The 20234-nt window shown below is 38.8% G+C and overlaps 2 protein-coding genes across 2 annotated transcripts in view; one reads left to right on the top strand and one right to left on the bottom strand.

Annotated features, from left to right (window-relative positions):
* The window catches only part of LOC121955372 (MAM domain-containing glycosylphosphatidylinositol anchor protein 2-like), a 250182-nt gene that overhangs the window by 36419 nt on the left and 193529 nt on the right, over positions 1-20234 (top strand). The gene's annotated exons all lie outside the window — the stretch shown is intronic.
* On the bottom strand, positions 12469-16612 carry LOC121955371 (low choriolytic enzyme-like). The gene is made up of 8 exons (XM_042503301.1): positions 16547-16612; positions 16367-16385; positions 16217-16279; positions 15593-15739; positions 15392-15509; positions 13446-13624; positions 12706-12787; positions 12469-12610 (listed from the first exon to the last, which is right to left on the bottom strand). Exons 1-8 carry the CDS (start codon positions 16610-16612, stop codon positions 12469-12471), a joined length of 816 nt encoding a protein of 271 aa, XP_042359235.1.

Here is a 20234-nt window from a genome sequence, read left to right as displayed (position 1 = left end):
GAAGCACAAAGACTGGAAACAGGGGAGCAGATCGCCTGGTTCTGTCTAGCAGCAACAAAATTTGCCTGCAATCACATCTAAAGTTCACTAATCAATATATTATCTTTCATTGTGTAATCAATACAAAAACAGGGTGGAGAAATGATGCAGGAGGCAGGGATGTAACTCAGTCTTTTATTCCAAAAAGCACGAATAATGTGATAGAAAAAGATATTTATTCACCTGAAGTTTCAGGGGAAAAAAATACACTTGTGTGCGTTATGTTTCTTTATGTTACGTTCTTTATGTTTCGCTACATTGTGATAGAAGTATGTGCGAATTTGGAGGAGCAGTGCACATGTGCTGGATTTTTGTCAATCCCCTGCAAATTATACATGAAAATGAAGATTAGAATCTGTAGTTTTCCAGCTGTATGTGTTAGTTTTCTCCATAAAAAAATTTCCCCCCCAAAAATTTAACATTTTACCTTATATTTCAATTAAAGGTCAGATGGTTTTATTGTATTTGCCATATTGTCAGCATACACTCTACCAAGTACTTTATGCTTATTTAAACAGATGCAGATAAACTGAGAAATAAACATGACATTAACATAAAAAATCCCCTAAAATAAATAATTGTGTAATTATTGAATAAAATATTTGTGAATAAAATATTTAAATACAGCATTAGGAAATAAAAGTCCCCTTAAATAAATTAATTTGGCATTAATATAATAAATAAAAATCCCTTGAAATAAATACATTTGGCATTGGAAAATAAAAGTCTCCTAAAATAAATAAAGTCCCCTGAGTTACATACAAGTTGTCCTTAATAAATGTTCTTTTAAAAAAAAGATGCATACCTTTATTTACATTTACTTATATATTTATTTCCTTATTTATTTATCTCAGGATTCATTTTTTAGGCATATAGACAGTTCATAAAACTTAGTTTAGTCTCCTGAAGACCAAGAGAGTAAATGAGATCTGAAAAGTGCTGTATGAGGAAGTGGAAATATATTTCATAATTAATTACATGCCATTATTAAATCAACTTGATGCTTTGAAGGCTCAACAATTGCATCGCCATTTAAGGGTGCGGGTAGGATGATTTCTTTTCAACCTTTAGGCAGCGACGCTCTAGCTGCTTCCTCTGCTTCCAGTTTTTATGCTAAACTAAACTAATTTACAGGCAGCTCCGTCTTTATACTTAGCATACAGACACGAGTGATATCAATCCTCTCATCTATCTCTTGGCAAGAAAGCGAATAAAGCGTATCTCCTAAAATGACAAACTGCTTCTTTAGGCAGTGCGTGGGTTTTAATAGTTTGTTCCAAATGGGACTCAACTCTTGTTTTACTGACGAGAGTGAAATAAAATAACCGGTTGAGTTTAATCGTTTAGAGAAAGAGAGCGAATAATCGCAGCTAAGGATAAATATGGTGCACTGTGGATTGGGGAGGGATGCTGGAAGTTAAAGTCCTTCTCTGTTTTGCAGGAGGTGATATAAGGTGATCATTAGCTCATTACAGGTGGTCATTGTCTGCATGAAATGTGTCCTCCAAAGAAGAACAACAGAATCCCTTGTTTCGGCAAATGCCCCTGAACAGTACACGCTAATGTTCAAGTCCTCTTGTGGCTGCAGGAATAATGATTCTTGTCCATGTTTTAATTTGAAGAAAAGCAAACAACATAGTCTTTCTAGCTCTCTTTTTCCTCTCTCTATCTATTTTCTCCTTTCTCTCCCTCAAAATTTTTATACAAGGCGAGGTAACATTGCTCAATTTCATGGTCTAATGAGCCTCTCATCGCATGAGGTATCATACTGGCACACAACATGTCAAGTTAGCTATGGGAAACGGGGGGGGAAAAAAAACTTCACTTCAATTAGTTTCTTGTACTAACGTCTGTGGAAGGCTGCCCACTCAAAACAAGCACCTGAGAGAAAAAAGAGACACTAAAGCGACTCAGAAAAAAATGACGCTTTCCGTGCTGCAAACTGGCATGGAAACTGAAACTTAAACAGATATGCGCTCATGATTCTCAGATGTTAAATCCGTTTTAGCAATGTGACATGAGGACGTCAACACAACAAATAAGCATCCGCCTGGTTTCAGCAAACATTAAAGCTGCAGGAGTCCTCTGATGTGGTTCTCACATGTGCACACATATGCAAACTCTCACACGCGCGCTGGAAGAAATGATGAAAGGATTCATAATCAGAACTGGTGAACTGAAGAAAAGGCTAATGAGCCTATGCACTGTTGTAATGCACCAGCGCCATCGCTACCATTTTTCAGCACACGTCGCTGCAGCAGAAGCCTTGAAAATTTATCAACTGTATCCCGGCGTTGTGTGCAGACTGCAGGCCAACATGCCTGCCTGCTTCCATTTACTGCGTCGTGAGAAAAACACTAATGCACCGTCTAAATCCTGATGTCAAGGGGTTGTTGGAAGAACTATGGGATCCTTTGTTCCACTTTGTGTCAGGTGCAACGAACCGAGAATTAAGGGCAAACCCACAACACTGCACGCTGTTGTCATCTCCTTTGCCGGAGCAGAGAGGGTTCTTATTTTGGATTTATTGGTGGTTTGTTAAAAACTCATAGGAACATTATTGCTAACCGCTGGGGAACTTCCCATTTGGAGTTTCAAACTAACAGTTTAAATGGATTTTCTGTCTTTTTTAGCTTTTCAAAGAAAGTTTCAATAAAAGCAAAACGAGGAGAGAGGCCAGAAATGAGACGTGAACTCAGGTTTTCTCCTGAATGGGAATATTTTCACGTTGAAGGAGAATGTAACGCAGGTCTGCTTGAATGGCTGGGGCCATGCATGCAATAGAAACTAAAACAGGCACACAGTGTTCACATAAAAAGGCAACAAAAAAAAAAAACATATTCCTCCAGATTGTGAAAATGTTATTGCTTCGATTGCCCGGTACCCAGAAGCATTGAGTGGACACACACAAAGGAAGCACCGGAACGTTCTTTAAAGGCCTCCCTCTCTGCTGCGCACTGTTTGACCTTTCTGCTGATTTAGCATGTCCTTGTGGACAGTGTGTTTTGCTCTGAGACAGAGACATACATCGCCCGAGCGGACATTCATGCGCTCTCCAACCCATTCATTCAACGAGAAGAAATCACATTTTCCAATTGTCTGCGGCAAGATGATGGAAGTACATTGTGGGTGAGAGGATGTGCGGAGAAGCACAATAAGCACAGAGCAGAGCCCCCGCAAACATGTGAGTGAATTTCATGGAATTTTTTAAAGCACAGCCAGAGACTTTTGACCTTTGTTTTTGGTGGTTTAGCCGTTTTTGCGGGGAGCTTGATCCTGGCTGTTTGTTTGTCATGTGCGTTAAGTTTCACATTTTCCTGGAAGCACAACGCTGCTGCATTAATTACAGTTTTAATTGGGCGATATACAAGTAAGTTAAAAATATCTTAAATGTGCAACACATCTCTGCAGGGATAATATGTCCTCCTAGGAACATTATGTTGTAAACAAAGAAAAAAGAAACATTTAGATTTAAAAAAAAAAAAAAGGGACATAATTTCCCCTTATTGGCTATATCTGGGAGCGCTAGGATTCTAAAAGCGTATTTGTTGTTGTTCAAGACTTAAGTAAACGTGCTACCTTTGGGGATCACTCGCGAGTACAGCCGAGAATTCATCGTTTTGTCATCTCATCAATGTTTTTATTCGATTTCTCATCCACACTCCCGATACAACTGTGCCATGATTAAACCACAGTTTGATTGCGAATGGTGATCCAATTTATTGGCTTAAAAGTGATTGGGCAGCCATCAGCAGAATATTAATTAGGCACATTCTCAAAAAAAAAAAAAAAAAATCTGGGGATGTATAATCAAGTGAAAATCAGAAACAGCTGTTGGGCGAACACAATCCACCTGGGTTTATTGGCAAGTCTACCAAGGACAAAGCGAGAGAAGTACAGCCTAATGCCACGATAATTAGCCGAAACAGGAAGAGTAGGCGTCCTGCCTATGAAAGCAAGAGAGGTGCTATTAATATAACACTGAATAAATGGCCTTGCAAGATTTCATGGGGATCGGAAGTTGTCACCCACTCGGCTGCTCATAGAAGTCAGACTCATACAACCTGTGTAATTGCCACATATAATTGCCACATTTCAGGGTTGTAATTATATTTCTATAGAGGCAATTATACAATCCCACCTTTAGTATGCATTTTCAGACGCACCCGGCCACTGCTCACTGCGCAGTACAGTACACGCTCATGTGCACGCATGTAAATAAGCACTAACTTGCTTAAAGCATTCAACGCATAGAAATTTCAGGCAGACACACACAACACATGAGTGCATCATCTCTGTTGATGCACATATAGAGCCGAATTAAAGCTGGGGTATGCGGTCTCCTGGAGAACTAAAAATAAAGAGACGGAGGAAGCTCCTCCCATCAGATAATCTCATAATAATAGTAGGGATCTTTATTTGTATAGCCCTTCTCATCCATAAGATGCAGCTCAAAGAGCATTACAGGCCAGAGTGCTAAAAATGAAAACCTAACATTAAGTAGAAATATATATACATTTATAAATACAAAAATGAATAAAATAATTATACAACATGAAGATAGCATAACTCTGGAAATAAGTTGCAGACATGTCAGAGGTGGAAAACAAATAAAAGAAATATAAATGTAAGATAAACAAAAGTCAAAACAGTAAAAGCACAACACAAGCATATGCACATACCTTATATGGTAACCCAGTGTTTCCCATACATTGATTTATTTAAACTTATTTAATTGTAGAAGTACATGTAGTTCAATTGCCCCTCATTGCCTCTCTCTCTTTCTCTTTTTAAGCAAATTTTTAGGTCATTTTACAGGTTTTTTTTTTTCAATTTGTGAGACATTTCATGCCAAACAAATCCAACCAATTTGCCTAAGTTTCAAAGGTTTAAATACTTATGAAGAAAAAAACTGATATCGATCCAGGTTTCAAAGGGTTAAAGCAGTATTTGTTGTCCTTGGTGCTGAATTGATTTCACTGTATCAAAGCATTTGACTGTGTTATTCTGTGTTATTAAGGCTGGATGGCAGCAGGATGTGGTATTTTTGGTTGTTGGCAGCATACGTTCTTCAAAGTGGCGTTACCTGCGGAAATATTGGCTTGAATGGTACTGCGTGGCTCCACCCTAACAGGATATTTAAATCACCAGAAAAGTGTTTAATAGCGATCTTTCCCGTCCTTCAGTACCCATGAGGCAGCTATCTGGTTCTATTAGGCAGGAATGGATTACCAACCAGGCAAAGTGGGTGACTGACCCCCGGGGGCCCCGAAGGCCCCCAGTTGTCTATAGCAATTACTTTGTTGTAATTTGATTAAGGAGGGCTGGTATTTTGTCCATTAACTTTTAAATTAACTTTAAAAAAAACAAAAAAACAAAAGAGGGTTTTGCAGCAGCTGGTTTACAAATTCTGTTATCACATTTCTATTTAAATAATACTCCAGTGTTAGCAGCTACACTTTTTTCAATTCCAACAATCAGTGAAGTGGCTTGTTTGGTAAAAAGCTAACCAACGGTCTACCTTTTATGCCACTGCCGGAGGCATGATAATTTTGCGTGTACGTCCCATTCTCGTGAACGCAACATTTCAGAGATTTCAAAGATTCAAAGTTAGTCCAACACAAATACATAAAATACACAACCCAGAACAAGATCACAAGCATATCTCCTACTTTGTCCCTGAATCATGGAAAAAGAGTAACGGAGGTACAGTGACTTGACATTCGGGGTTATAGTCAGCAAAAAAACAATAGCAGAGAGATGAAAGGACAATCTGTATCTATTAGCGCTTCCTTTGGGAAGACTAAACCTCCGCTCTGATGGAGGCGTCTGAAACTCAGCATGTAAAGGATGTTAAGGGTCCAAAACAACAGTCTGAGCCTTTGCCCTCACTTCATACAGGTGCTGAAGGTCATTAAGGGTCGCAACAGTAATCTCACGGCACAGCATGATGATTTTGTTTCTATTTTTAAGACTAGGACAGTAAAACCAGCAAATCATAGAAAAAGAAAGGACTATGAAAACAGAGAGAATTTCTTCAGATTTGACACAAATATTCTCTTATACTCAAGGATGAACTGGTAGTTCATTTAATGATTTTGTATTTTAGTAGTTTACAGTAGTTAACAGGAGATTTCAAAATATAGAGATATATATCGTGAATCGTGATACAGCCTGACAATAATGTCATATTATTTTAAAACTATATCGCACAGGGATAATTGTAACATTACACATAATAAGGATTTGCACAACACTTTCTCTTTAATACCTGCTATTTAATTCCCTTTAGAGTCTCAATTACATGATTCTGGACAGACATTAATGCAGACTGCAACTTGACTGGTTGGTGGAGACGTACAATCAGGATGCACTTATACCGTGGGTCAGTCCTCCTGTTTGTTACGAGTTTGTCCACCTGGCTTTAGCACTGTGCTGTCGAGAGCTTCTTCTGAAGTGTGACATTAAAGCCCGCTGTAGTCACATTTGCCGCATTGAATGAAGTAATTTCCTTTGCGACATTTGTAATGTGTCTTTATCCCGCTATGATGCACACGGCTCAGCTCAGAGGTGAACCGATCCACGGGATCAGAGATCAGTTACTCTCTGTGAATAAACCTGCCAGTCTGTCAGGGCACCGGCTATTGGCGCGTTCTCCGTCTCCCGTCAGCTCGCTTGCTTCAGTCACCGCTTTGATTCATCTGTTTCAGTGTCGCCTTCTTCTGATTACTGTCCCAGTCACTCCGTCTTACTCCCCAGTGTCATTGTTCCCCTCTCTATTTGTCTCGTCTTATCTCTCCCATCCTTTTTTTTCTCCCTTCGCTGTTTTCCTCTCTTTCATATTTGACACTCCGTCACTCTCTACTTTTTTTCTTTTTTCTTATCTTAGCCCCTCCATCTCTTCTCCCCCCCCCCCCCCCTTTAGCTTAGCCCCCCATCTCTTCCCCCCCCCCCCCCCCCCCTTCTCATCAGACACACACAGAGAGTGATGCACAAACACCATCCCTCACATCTCCAATGAGTACCTTGTTATCATCTTGTCCCCACAGCGGCTTTCTGTCTGGCTCCGTCTCAGCTTGGATTCCGTCACTAATGGGACCGCATCATTTTCGACAGCTGCAATTCCTCAGCGCTGACAAACAGAGATGTGGTGCGGCTCTCGCGAACACAGCTCAGAGGGATTGTAGACTAATGCCTCAGTCTGATTTACACATTTACAAAGGCCTTTTTAAAACATCATTTCTCTTTGGCGCAGACATGCTGGAGGTGGATACACTTAAAAAAAAAATAATGCTTTGGACCAACCTAAAAAATACCCTAATTTGTCTCAGCTAAATGTATTGGTTATTCTCAAATTATATTCATGATTTGGTTGAAATCATAATCAAAAATATTTGTTTGGACAAAGCCAGAAATCTACATTCACACAAAAAAAAGATGATTTATTCTAAAAAATTTAACATTTTTTTTTTACTTTGTCACAACTTTTTTTCATTTGCAATAAATAAATAGATAAATAATTAAATGATGATAATGAGCAGGATCATGACAGAATAAAAAGTTAAGTTAAATTTGGAGATATTTAAACTTTTTTTTACAGGCAATGTTATTAACTTTTCTCAAGTTAAATATCTGATTCAGTACCAACTATATTTTTTATTAACACCTTAATCAGTAGGTTTCTTTTGTTCAAAGCCAAGACATTGCTTAAGGTAGATCAAATAACATTTTTTGCCTTTTCACAACTTGAATTACAAATTAAATGAACTATAAATAAATATAGAAATATTATTTTCAAAACCTTAATATTTATTATGATGTCTTTTTTAAAAATGTGAATCAATAGTGCAAAAAAACAACACATTTTTTAGGGGTTTTATAGCGTAGAGGTGGCTAAATAACATGGCACATGATTGTGCAACTAATGGAAACTCAAAAAGGACTTTCCCTCCTTCATGAACAATCCTTAAAATGCCACATGGCCACTAAAAACATCACCAACCTTACGCGGCTATATTTTCCTTTAGTCCAGATCTCCTCATATCGCCTGTTTTTAAAAAAATGTCAGCCGCAGTCTCAGTATCAGTGAACACGATGCATGAAATATTTATGAGATTTGAGAATGCAGTGACAACAGACAGTAACTTGTCAGTGTGCTATTCTAGATTCAGACATCTTAGAAGTTGGTATATGGCTCCTCGGGCTCCTCAGATCTGCAGAAGAGAAGCTAAGTGAAACTTCATGAAAGCTTCAACAATAGCACATGTTACGAGTTTGGCTGCCTTCGATCTCTCAGCCCGCTAATCGTTTCCACTGGGTCCTGCAGGGCAACAACAAAGACTCTCAGAATTTGTATGCCAATCTGTTATTTCTTTTGATTGCGTCCTTAACTAAATTTACTTGTTTTCGCGAGCGCCGCTTTCATCTCTCTCAAAAGGGGCACTAAACGGCTGGCTCGCCAGTGACCCAGGACAGGCTTTGAAAGCAGTAGCACACCACAGATTGCAGAATCAAATGATCCTCGCAAGCTACTGTTTCTGTTGTTTGTTTGTTTTCTAATTCCTGTTGGTTTAATTCTGTTCAGGAGGAAGCTACCATATGCTATTTATCTTATTACTGAATTTTTATTAAAGGGCAGCTTCACATTTTTCTCTCTTAAAGGGAAGGATACGAATTTTGTATCACCAGTTTAGTATCATAACTGTTGGTAGTATGTGCTCATTTTCCAGATAAAATCCTGTTGTTTTTTTTTGGCTCTGAGGCTGTTGCTCAAACTACAGATTGCACTTCTGCCTTTTCTTACGCCCACCGCCACCACGCACACGAAGCAGATCGAGAGCGCCATCTATCCGTCTGTCTCTCTCTCATTCTCAAATGCAAGTCAAACTATAAAAACTGTGCAGTGCTGATCAAATATGACGTTTCTATTAACATGTTGCCTATTTCCCACCTAAAATGTTTTCAGAAACATGTTTAGTGCACTAATGCCTAATTTTGTCATTTTCTCTTGATTTTGTGGTAATTTTCCCTTAATTTTTGTGATTATACATGGCTGAATAGGCCACATATATAAATGCTTTTCTTTTCTGTCTGTTTAAATTATGTTAAATTATATTTTTACCCACTTTGTTGTGCTGCAGCTTACAGTCCAGCCATGAAGGAAGTGGACCAAAGAAAACAGGCGCATCTCGATAATTATGCAGATCAGTACAAAAAAAAAGAAAATTCAGTTATATGTGGAATAGATTGACAATTTGTGGCTGTGTTTTAGTTAAAAATGTTTCAATCTTAATAATTATACGGATGAATAATTAATAATTCAATTATGAACGAAATAGATATGTAGGAGACTTTAACTGTGTTTTTGTTAAAAATGCAGTGCTGTTATTAATTATTATCTACTTTCTGTCTATTTCATGTACAGTGCCTGTTAGCAGGAGCATTAATTCTCCTGCTGGACAGAATACATACAGAGGGCTGGTAGAAGGAGGAGCAGATGCTGTTGATGTAACGTTAGTTAGTGAAAGGCGATCCCTAGTCTGTGCAAGGCGTTTCATTTTGAAAACTGTACGGATGCCCCGCTGCTTGACTTGCTCTCTGGCGTGATCTGCTTTTTGAGGGGTGACGCGGCTGCTGTCCATCTCTGGCAAAAATTGACATGGCGCATATTCTGTGCAGAGCGGAGCGGCAAGCTGCATCTGTGATGCTGCTGAGACACTCCGAGGCGCGGCAGGTGGAATCACGAGCATTGTCTGGAATTTCCGTCATCGGCTTCGGAGGCCGCTGTAACACAGCACAGACAGACCCGGTGGAATTTAGCCATAATACAAAATCAATTATTACCATCAAGATATCATATTGTTTTCAGACCAGCAGCTCAAATAAAGTCACCAACCACCAGTAAAGACTAAAAATTGACCTTGTGTGGTGCATGCTGTGCAATACATACAGTGAGTTTATTCGAAAGAGGAGCGTCTGTGTTTTTGACATTGTTGAAAATCATACCCTCAGGATTTCTGAATATGCTGTGACCGTTATGTACTGTTAAGGGGACCGAGTTACTCCGGTGGAACATAAACTAAACAACAACAAAACTCAACAGCTCTAGTTCTTATAAAGTGTAGGGGAGAGGCGTATCCCAGGTGTTGTTGCATTATCTAAATGGTGAAGAACAGTTTTAAGGTGGAACTCCACAATTCAGCATGATATAGTACCTAGTCACATGTTTTCTTGGTGTAATAAGTGTTTTCTAATATGTATCATGTGTTTAGATGAAAATCTCAGATTTTACTTTACCTCGACTTTAATGTAGAAGAGAGGAGATAAAATCCACACTCGCTCTGTGCAAATAGAGATACCTCAGTTCATGCAGACGTAGACACATGAAGGGCGAATTTTGCAAAGTTAGTCCTTTTAGTGCAAAATTCCCTGTTTATATTTCCCCAGACTGTTTATTTGCTGAGCTGCAAAAGGAATCATACCAAACAAGGGGAATTAGGTACTAAAAGACTGTAACTTTGCTCATTTTTCTTCTTTATTTACCAGCTTGCAGTCAGACATGTAAAAGCTTTTTTTTTTTGCTGAACACATTTTATCCCCGGGAGGTTAAAAGCCCGCCTCGTTCACTAAAACCTCTGAAACTGTCTCTAAGGTTGGACCGGCTGAGGTGGCAGCACCACTCACAGAGAAGTCTTTAATTTCCTATTGGTCGGGTATTAGGCAGCTCACGCAGTGAACTGAGGAGAGCTGTTTGTTGAAGCTTATCGTGTTTGAAGAGAGGCAGGTACACTGATCTGTGTTAATAACATGTCGGTGAGAGCCGCTCAGCCAGCCAGTGGTTACGGCCTGCCAGCATATTACCAGTGACATCACAGATCAGACCGCGTTTGGCCCACGCTCGGGCCGCTCTCATTAGACCAGACAACCTACAGGAGACCCTGCTGGTCAAATACACACTGGCCTTTAAATAGGGTCAAAGTGTAAGAGCCCTACAGGCAGTGCTTTAAAGCTGCTCTCACATGACAGTAATGTTAGGTAATATACTGTAGATCAGGCTTTCACGCTTTAATGTTTTATAAGGCTTCAGTAACACTGAAACCAAAGCAGGCACAGTAGCGCACAATCAAAGGAAAGATAAAATATTCCATTCGATGTGTTTCAGTTTACATCAGCCTCACAGTCCGGAGAGATGACTCTCATTAGTTTCATCGAGTGATTTTTTTTTAGCCACAGTGTGTTCCAGTGGTGGCCTGTTTGTACTTCAGTCATGGGATCTCATTGGAAATCTTACTTTAATCAGGATTTGCAGAAATACTCTTAATTTCCAGCCGGCCCAAAGTCTCCCAGAGCTTCTTGGAGCATGAACAGAGTCGCAGTGTTAAATATTTCAATAAACAAGCAGATTTCTAAATATTTCATGCGAAGAACGATTGATATGAACTGAAACTACTTTATGAAACATTAAAGAGCCTGTGTCCATCTGAACTATACAGAATCACTGGCTTTCTCCGAGCGCCGCTGTGCCATGGCCTCTTTAGCTGCGTTTAAGCCAAACACTGGAGGAATACATGCAACGCTGTCGTGATTGTTCATACATCACGGGAGGAGGGAAATTTGCTTAATAGGAATCTGTTCTCTCTCTCTCCCAGACGTCCTCCTCCCTTATCTCACCCTGACACTCCCCCGCCACTCCTCTCTCACCCGGCGCTGCGCTCGCTCTCACTGGGGGTGAATACACAAGGATAACATTGCGTAGGATTTCAAAGGGTGGAAGAAGAAAAAAAAGAAACAGTCAAGAGTGTGGGATTTGGCCGAGTGAAAAGTCTCTGCAGTGTTAGGGAGTAGTAGGAGAGGGGTTTATCTCGTGTCCGACCACATCCCTGCCTTTCTGCAGAGAGCCCTGCAAATGCACTGCAGTACTGATCCACTGATAAAACACTGTACTCTTCACTTGTGTACAAATCCCAAACTTAATTACTATGAGCCCAAATGGAAATGAACTCAATTATGAAGATATTGCTACATATTTGCCCTTCAGTCTTTTTGTATCTAATTAAATTCGTCTCTCTGTCTTTCGCCAACACTTCCCAAATTTGTTTTCATACCGACAGTAACATGGACTAATGGGAAAAAAAGTGTGGCAATAACAAATATAAAACAGGGTTTTACTGCATACATACAAAGCTGTTCCTAATATATGGAGATAAAGGGATTGATTTGTAAAGTCAGAAAGGATCTTTGTTGCTGTTTCTGTAAGAAACATCAAAAATAATTTGGGTATTTATTGTATTGACTGAGTCGCAATGACCTCCTCGATATTTAAGCCACAAATAAGTTCAAGACATGAAATCAGGCAAAGCCTTAATACTTTATTTTATGTATTCACACTGTCACATGAATGCCAGAATGAAAACATGTTGCAGTAATCTTCTATCCAGTGTAACTCCAGCACTTGTAGAGCCTGTTGATCCTGAGAATGTCGATTTCGGACAGTCTCTCTCTCTGTCCGATGGGAACAGACGAGTCGGGGATGGGGATTATGGTCTCGGCTCCATACTTTCCAAAGGCAGTTCTACAGATTCAATAATAAAAATAATTGAGGAGGATTGTTTGCGAAATAGAATTTTGTCCAGCATTGACTTATTTGATTTAGCAACATTTTTTTACCTTCCATAGTGCATCACAGAGGAGTAGTCGTAGGGAGTGTTGAGATTATTCGTGTTCTTCTTTTGGAAGTTGTAGACAAAATCTGGTGGAACAAAAGATCAATACATATAACAGACACTGTAAAATCTGACAAGTTGATTTTAATATTTTGTTTTTTTAAATCTAGGAAACTGATTGCCTTAAAAAAGGAAAGTAAATATAAACATTATCCTTAATTTATGTTAACTTTATATCTGTTTTTTATGTTTATTTTAAATGTAGTAATATTTAACTTTGTGAAGTTGTTACTACTTAAAAATGATGTTTAATTAAATCAATCTTTCCAATTATAGCAACTTCAATAAAACAGTTTTACTGTACCGTATATCTGTATTCTGCTGGGTGCAAACTATTCAGTCAGATTTGTATTTTCTTAAACACAAAAAAACACAAAAAAAACTTGCAGATCTCTTAACTTCATGCAAAATCCTTTATGTCATGATCAGTTTAAGTCAGATTGACTTGATTTACTGAAGTTAGTAACACTTAAAATAGACAAGTTATTTCCACTTGTCATTTTTAAGTTACAACAACATCAGAAAATTAAGTAAATACAGCTAAATTTCAAGTAAACTTAACAATTAGATATAAAGTAAACATAAATTAAGATATTTGGTTATATTTATTTTCCTTTTTCAAGGCAAAAGGTTCCCCAGTTTATTAAATATATCAATCTGAATCAACTGAAGCATGATTCTTACATTCGTTGACGTTGTCCCAGTCGATCCTGACATGCTGGTCGCGGTCGCTGCGGTTGTGCTCGTGGTAGAAACCCAGCGCGTGCAGCAGCTCGTGCTGGATGATGCCGTGATTTATGCAGCCGAACCTCTGCAGCGACACCACCTGCTTATCTCCAATACGACCCAGCAAAGAGGAGCAGCTACAGCCGGAGAACAGACAGTGAAAAGGAGACAGATATGATTAATATGCAACATGCAACTTGACATTTGATTAATAAATTCATGTAATTTACATTATCAGTGACCCTGTGTGTACATGCCTAAATAATTAGCTTTCCGATGGTGTGTGGGGAGTGTATTTATGTTTTTTGTTAACATAGCTGGGAGCTGAATTCTTCCAATTACAGGGACGTCATTTGAACAATAGGCGCAAACTGCTGCTGTGAAGCTAAACCTGCAGATTCTTTTGTTCTGTTCTTGTTTGCTGTGGAGAGGTCACAGAGAAGACCCGACAAATGTTTAGGTAGCATTTGGACCAGCTAAAGGGAAGAGGGCTGGATTAAAAAAAAACTTCTGCTGTCGTAAAAGGCAAGAGTGATGCTTCACTGTGTATGTTGCAGCTTTTAGCCCTGCGTGCATGGACAGAAAATGAGACAAAGGAAAAAAAATCAAACTGAAATGGATGCAAAATGATTAGAGTCACAAGTCAGTTTTCATGTGGTTCTTTGTAGTTGTCTTGCATCTCTTTGTGGTCATTTTGTGTCTCTTTGTAGCCGTTTTGCATCTCTTTGTTGTAGCTTTTGCATCTCTTTGTAGTCACTTTTGCATCTCTTTGTAGCTCTTTGTACTGACACTCCTTTGCACAGACCACATTACACAGAATATAACCGGAAACCACCAAAGCAAGCCTGAGATGCAGAGCCTGTTCTGCTGTCAAACTAATTTAAATAGCTTTACTAATGTTACTGTGTTTGAACGAAATCTTACTGTGGCCTCACTTTGCTGTTCAGCTGTGATATGAAGGGGAACGAAATAAACAAACATTGAACTGGATTGCTTTGTAGATGCTCAGTACTGGACCCTATTTTTCCATATTTTGTGTCTAAGGAGAAATGGGCACAAGAGTTTTTAAAATTGGTCCGGTATTGAGTGAGAGGCAAAACGGGCTACATTATAAGCACTCAGGGCATTTGTGCACCGTTAATTAACTCCACTCAATACCAGAATAATTTTAAAAACTGTTGTTCCCATAAGTCACTTATATACAAAAGATAGGGGTTCAGGTTAAAATATACCAAAGTTACCCTTTAACCCTTTGAAAACTGAGCAAAATTTGCTTAATTTCTCAAAAAAATAGGAAAAATGTAATGAGGTACAAAAGAAGAAATGAGCAAAAAATGATCAAGAAATTAACGAAAATTACCTGAAAATAAGCAAAAAAAAAGACAGGTAAAAAAAGAAAAATATCTTCAGAAAGTGTGAAAAATAAAATTAAATATTTTCTTTGAGTAACATTATTTTGAATTATGTTTTAATTATTCCTATAATTATAGGAATTATAATTCTGGACATCTTTTCCTGAAAAAAAAAATCTACTTATCTCCCCACATCATTTTTTTGCCACCTTTTACTAAATTTTTTTTATTGTATTTCCTGGACATTTCTTTCCAAGTTGCCTTTTCCCATGTTTTCAAAAGAAATCAAACCAATTTTCTTAAGTCCCGGATATTTAAATGTTTGTGAAAGGAGTCTGAATGTAGCACTCCAAAACTGTTGGTTACAAAAGCTCTCAGCCTGGGGCTTTTTTTATTATGCCTAATATACTGGATAGGTGCAGATAAGTGTATTTTCTCTTTACTTTTCCATTAACAGATAAATCATCTTGACTGTCCTACTACATTTATGTACACTACTTATACATCTGTGTTTTCTTTTCACATTCAGATTGGCTTTAGTCATTTACTTACCCATATCTTGGTTCGATGCTTAAGTACGATCTCTGAGCTGCACGTGGAATGAAGCGAATGCATGTTTTGCGTTCAAAATCCTTCATGGCACGTAAAATTGCACTCCTTTCGCTGTCGTCTACATATGAAAATAAGGACTTAGTAACATCACAGATTCAGTGTTTGAAAGAGACATCAGAGTGCTTAAAAAATAAAACCTACCATATTTGGAGCTGATAAGGAAAGGGATTTCCACCATCCCGTTAGCAGACTTGAGCCATAGACACGTATACGTTTCACTGAAGCACTTCATAGCATTCCTGGTTTTTGGAATCAACACATCTCCTTCCAGCAGGAAATCACTAGATCCTATTACAATGAAAAACAAAAATGCGTTTAATCTAACTGGCAGAACATCAGTAAAGTCAAATCAAGAAATCCAGTTCCACTATATACGGTCTCTGTTACTCAATGTAGAAAATCTGCCCTCATATTGTGAGACACAAGCCCCTTTCACACTGTTCAAGGCAGGAATATCATTGTTATTGCAATGTTATGCCTTTCTTCTTGTTTAGAAAGCCCTGCTGACACGTATGTTATATCTTACACGAGAGACCAATGCTGTTGTGTTACATATCATGCTCGTCACACCTGTTTAGATTCTGTGATGCCGGCATGCTGTCTAAAATCAAACATTGTTGCAGGATGATCCTACTGTCATTTGGTTTTGTGTAAAAATCCAAAGGAGGCACAAAGAAGGGACTAAGTAGGGGTCCTAAAGCACAATCTCTGTGTAAAAAGGGCTAGAAATGTTTCCACGCTCTAACATTACGATTGAATGCTCACCATTATTCATCCTCAGAATAGTTGCGGTAAAGTCCTCCCTGTGTGAAGCATCCGCTGAGATCTCTGGATGAAAGCAAACATAAGTCATGCAGCTTTGTTCTCACAATGACACACTTTGTTAAATAGATGCACTGAGGTTTGGTCACTTACTATTATCAGCACCATGATCCTGTGGGAAAAAATAGAAAAGTAAATCATTTTACTTCATTTCACAGCACTCAAACTCAGTCTAATGAAATAATCAAGACAAAGGTCTATCACCTTTGTCAGATGTATCATTCATTGTGCATACAAGCTTTTCTTAACTATGCTGAGTGAGTTGTTTCTTACATGGTGAGCATTACAGAGGCCCAAAAGCAGCACCAGAAGAAGAGAAACCGTTGCTCTCGGGTCCATTTTTGTGCTGATGTTTAAGACGTCACTTCAGAGACTTCACGTGTCTCACAGGGGACTGATGCTGAAGCCCAGTTGGGGCTGAGTTTATATACAGGCTGTCAGCATGTGTCTGTGTACAGAGATTAGTGGTAGGTGTTCAGTGGGCTCTGTTTTAGACACATAGCTGATGGGAGTGCCCGGCCCACCCCGGCCCACTGTTGGCACACAGGGATAATCTTATTCTGGGGGGGATTACAATGACCACAGGCTGCTGTCGGCTCACTTAGCATCAGATTTCAGATGGCCTTTTTTAACCAGCAGGGAGTCCGCTCTTGAGATCTGGGCCTGTCCCTAAGTTTTATCCTAAAAATAACAGATACACCATTTAGAACAAACAATGCCATGTCGCTCTCAGGCACTGAAGGGAGGCAGATATACAGCTTTAAAGGGACAGTTCACCCCCAAAATGATAAATACGTAGTTTTCCTCTTCCCCCAAATGCTTTTTATCATTCTAAATTGTTTTGGTGCAAGTTTTGGAGGTATCGGCCGTAGAGATGTCTGCCTTCTCTCCGGTGTAATGGAACTAGATTGCACTTGGCTTAAAGGGCCTTAAATACATAGTATTTTTTTAGAAGTGAGTATTTATTTTAAAGATTTTTTTTAGGAAATGCAAAAGCGCTCCAAATAGCTTTTCCCTTTTCATTTTTTTCTTACACCAATGCTCTCCACATACACTCCACTCCATTATTTCCCTTTGTTTAATTTTCATGAATATCAAAAAACCCAAAAGTTTTGATTAATTTTGGCACCACCCCTCTGGGTTGCACCCTGGATGGCTGCCCAAGTTGCATATAGGCAGGTCTGCCTCTATTTGGACCGATGGTCAAATAAAACAAGTAATTTAAAACCGTCACCTTGGCCTCTGGGAAAATGTGGGCACTTTCACTATTTTTTCACATTTTATTTGATTAATCATGGAAATAATCAGAGAATAATTGACAATAAAAATGACTGATAGTTGCAGCGGCATTTAAAACAAACCTATTGGGGTTTTCACTGAATTTTCAGGCAGCAATCTTTGTTGAAATTGCAAAATTAATGAATATTTAAAAAAATGATAATGAGGGTTTTTAGAAAATTGTTTGGGCAGAGAGACAAGATAGAGAAACAAACATAACTAAACCCCATACTGATAAACACCCTCTGTAGTTGTTTACATACTGTGATTACATAATAATGTGCTGGCTCTGTAGTTTCTTTTTTATCCCCAAAATCTTGTTCATATATTTTAATATCAACATTTCTCAAATTAACTCGCATGACTTTTCAAAAAGTGAAAAACAAAATGTTATTTTGAAGTCAAAATCAAGATTCTGATTTGGCTTGTGTTTGCTTTGAACGTCTCTTTGGTTTGAAGTTGCTGTGCGGCAACTCCCCTCACTGTGTGTTTTCTTTTTTAGCCTGAAGATTTTATTTCAGTATGCCAAAGACCAACTTATTTCTCTGTTGGTATCAGAACAAACTTGCTTTTTGATCCATGTACAAGCACTTAAGAGCTTGATCACCAAAAACCGCAGATAGTATCAGTGCATAACAAAAACCTCATTTCCTATTAAACCAACAGTCACTGTGGCCTTTACAACGTTTTAGATTGCACAATGAGCTTCTCAGTTTACACTGGGTGTGACCTATTGTTATGAGGCTCCATTTAAAATGTGTTGTTCCAAATAATAATAATGGCTCAATTAGTGGCCGGCTGTAAAGTCCTGGATTCATTATTGAGGCTGCTGCTGCTGCATCAGTGATGATCTCAGCTGCAGAGACCGAGGCCTTGGCCACCAGACTGTGATGAACAAAAAAAACTGCCTTCTAAAAACTCCAAATCCAGAAATGGGTTGTTTAGAGAGATGAGTATTCAGATTTATTGGATGCCTGGCTAATAATTCATCAGCTCCCAGTGGATTGTTTACCAGAGAGGAGGGATGCTGTCTGGCTTCATAGCGCCATAAACAGTTTTAGGATCTGATTTCGCATGTCAAGGCCGGCAGCTTCAAACGGAGATTCCATCACGGCAACCTTTATATGATGTGGACCTCCGCTGTACATCACAATAATGTGGCATTTATTATCGGGGAACAAAAATTGCAGTGTGTGTGTATGTGTGTGTGTGTCCTAATTTGAGATGGACTGCAGATGCTCTATGTGTAAAATCCTTTTACTGCAAGCCCAGTAAAACCCCACGGATTCGTGAATTTTACAATGTTTGCATCATGCATTTTGCACATGCATGGATATATGTTTCTGTGTGTGTGTGTGTGTGTGTGTGTGTGTGTGTGTGTGTGTGTGTGTGTGTGTGTGTGTGTGTGTCCTGTATGCCCATGCCTGTCCGTGTCCAATTCGGGTGATCCGCGTGGGTGCACAGGTAATCCAATTTGTGTTTTAGAGACACAGCGCAGTACAAGTAATGCTCAATGATGTATGACCCATCCATTCGGTTGAGCTTTATTCCTAATGCCCCTCCAACTGCAGGGAGAAGTAGATCTTATTCAATTGGCTGTCAGTCTAAAGATACTCACATTTTTTTATTTTATTTTATTTCTCTCCAAACATCTGCACTTTGTTAACTCGAGGAGAAGCTTCAGAAAAGCATCAGTTGTCAGAATAAAAGTATAGTGCGAGGCATTCCCGCTGTTGTATTCAGCTCTATTTTTTTATGCTCTCCCATTTGACTTCCTTTGTTTTTCTTTTTTACGGGTTCAATGGACTTAAGCGTCAAATATTATTTCAAAGTCAGTAGGAAACAGCATTTAGGTTGTGCTTTATGTCTGTAATTCAACACATTTATGATTGTTGTGTGGAACGGTTTATATGTATTTTAACCACAACAAACACTGCAAGATAAAAGCAGCAAAGCAGGTTTGTATACGGTGCAGTAATCATTTATTGTAAACTGGAACAAGCTTTTTTAGGATTTGAAAGTAAAATTCAAATCCTGCATCCAGACTGCAACTGTATTGACTTAAAGGTCAAATGAGTAGGATGTTATTGGTCGCTGACTGCACACCACTGCCCGAAGTTTGTTGCTAGGGTTGGGTGGTATCTCGGTATTATGGTGTTCTAGGGTGTTTAAAAAGATTTGTTTTTCAATACCATCGTAAATACAGGCACTTCTCTTTTATTAAATTCTTTGTATGTAGTGCACAGCACGCATCACCAGAGCTTAGTCTCCAGTCTCTACTGGTGGAACAGGGAGCTGAGCTTAAAGACACTGACACCTGGTGGTGGAGGGAGACGTTACAGAACTGTAAACAGCCGGCGGCCAGCAGAGAGAGACCGTAGAGAATGACAGCATGTTTTTTTTTACATCTAACTTGATGAATTCCACTTGAGTCCACTTGTTGAAGAGTGGACTTGGTAACTAGATTACTAGCAAGAGTAACCAGGATGGTTTTGATGAGTTTTATTTGGTTTCTCTTGAGTTTTAATGAAGTGTGTTTTATGATGAGTTAATGAGGCAATTGAGTCTCATCAGTCCTCTGTGACCGAGAGAAAGTTGAATTCAAAAAGTGTACAGGTTTATTTCTCTGTTTACTAAGGAAAATAGGTGTGAAAATATTACTTTTCTTAACATTTTGTGGGTT

The sequence above is a fragment of the Plectropomus leopardus genome, chromosome 16 (assembly GCF_008729295.1).
Source record: "Plectropomus leopardus isolate mb chromosome 16, YSFRI_Pleo_2.0, whole genome shotgun sequence".
Classification (NCBI taxonomy): domain Eukaryota; kingdom Metazoa; phylum Chordata; class Actinopteri; order Perciformes; family Serranidae; genus Plectropomus; species Plectropomus leopardus.
The sequence above is the reverse complement of the archived record's forward strand: the minus strand, read 5'-3'. Positions and strand labels throughout refer to the sequence as shown.

Coding starts and splice junctions, on each gene's coding strand:
- LOC121955371 (XM_042503301.1), bottom strand. CDS start 16,612: ATGGACCCGAGAGCAACGGTTTCTCTTCTTCTGGTGCTGCTTTTGGGC. Junction 15,740..16,216: donor TATTCTGAGGATGAATAATG/GTGAGCATTCAA, acceptor TCATTGTAATAG/GATCTAGTGATTTCCTGCTG. Junction 12,611..12,705: donor TCTGTGATGCACTATGGAAG/GTAAAAAAATGT, acceptor TTGAATCTGTAG/AACTGCCTTTGGAAAGTATG.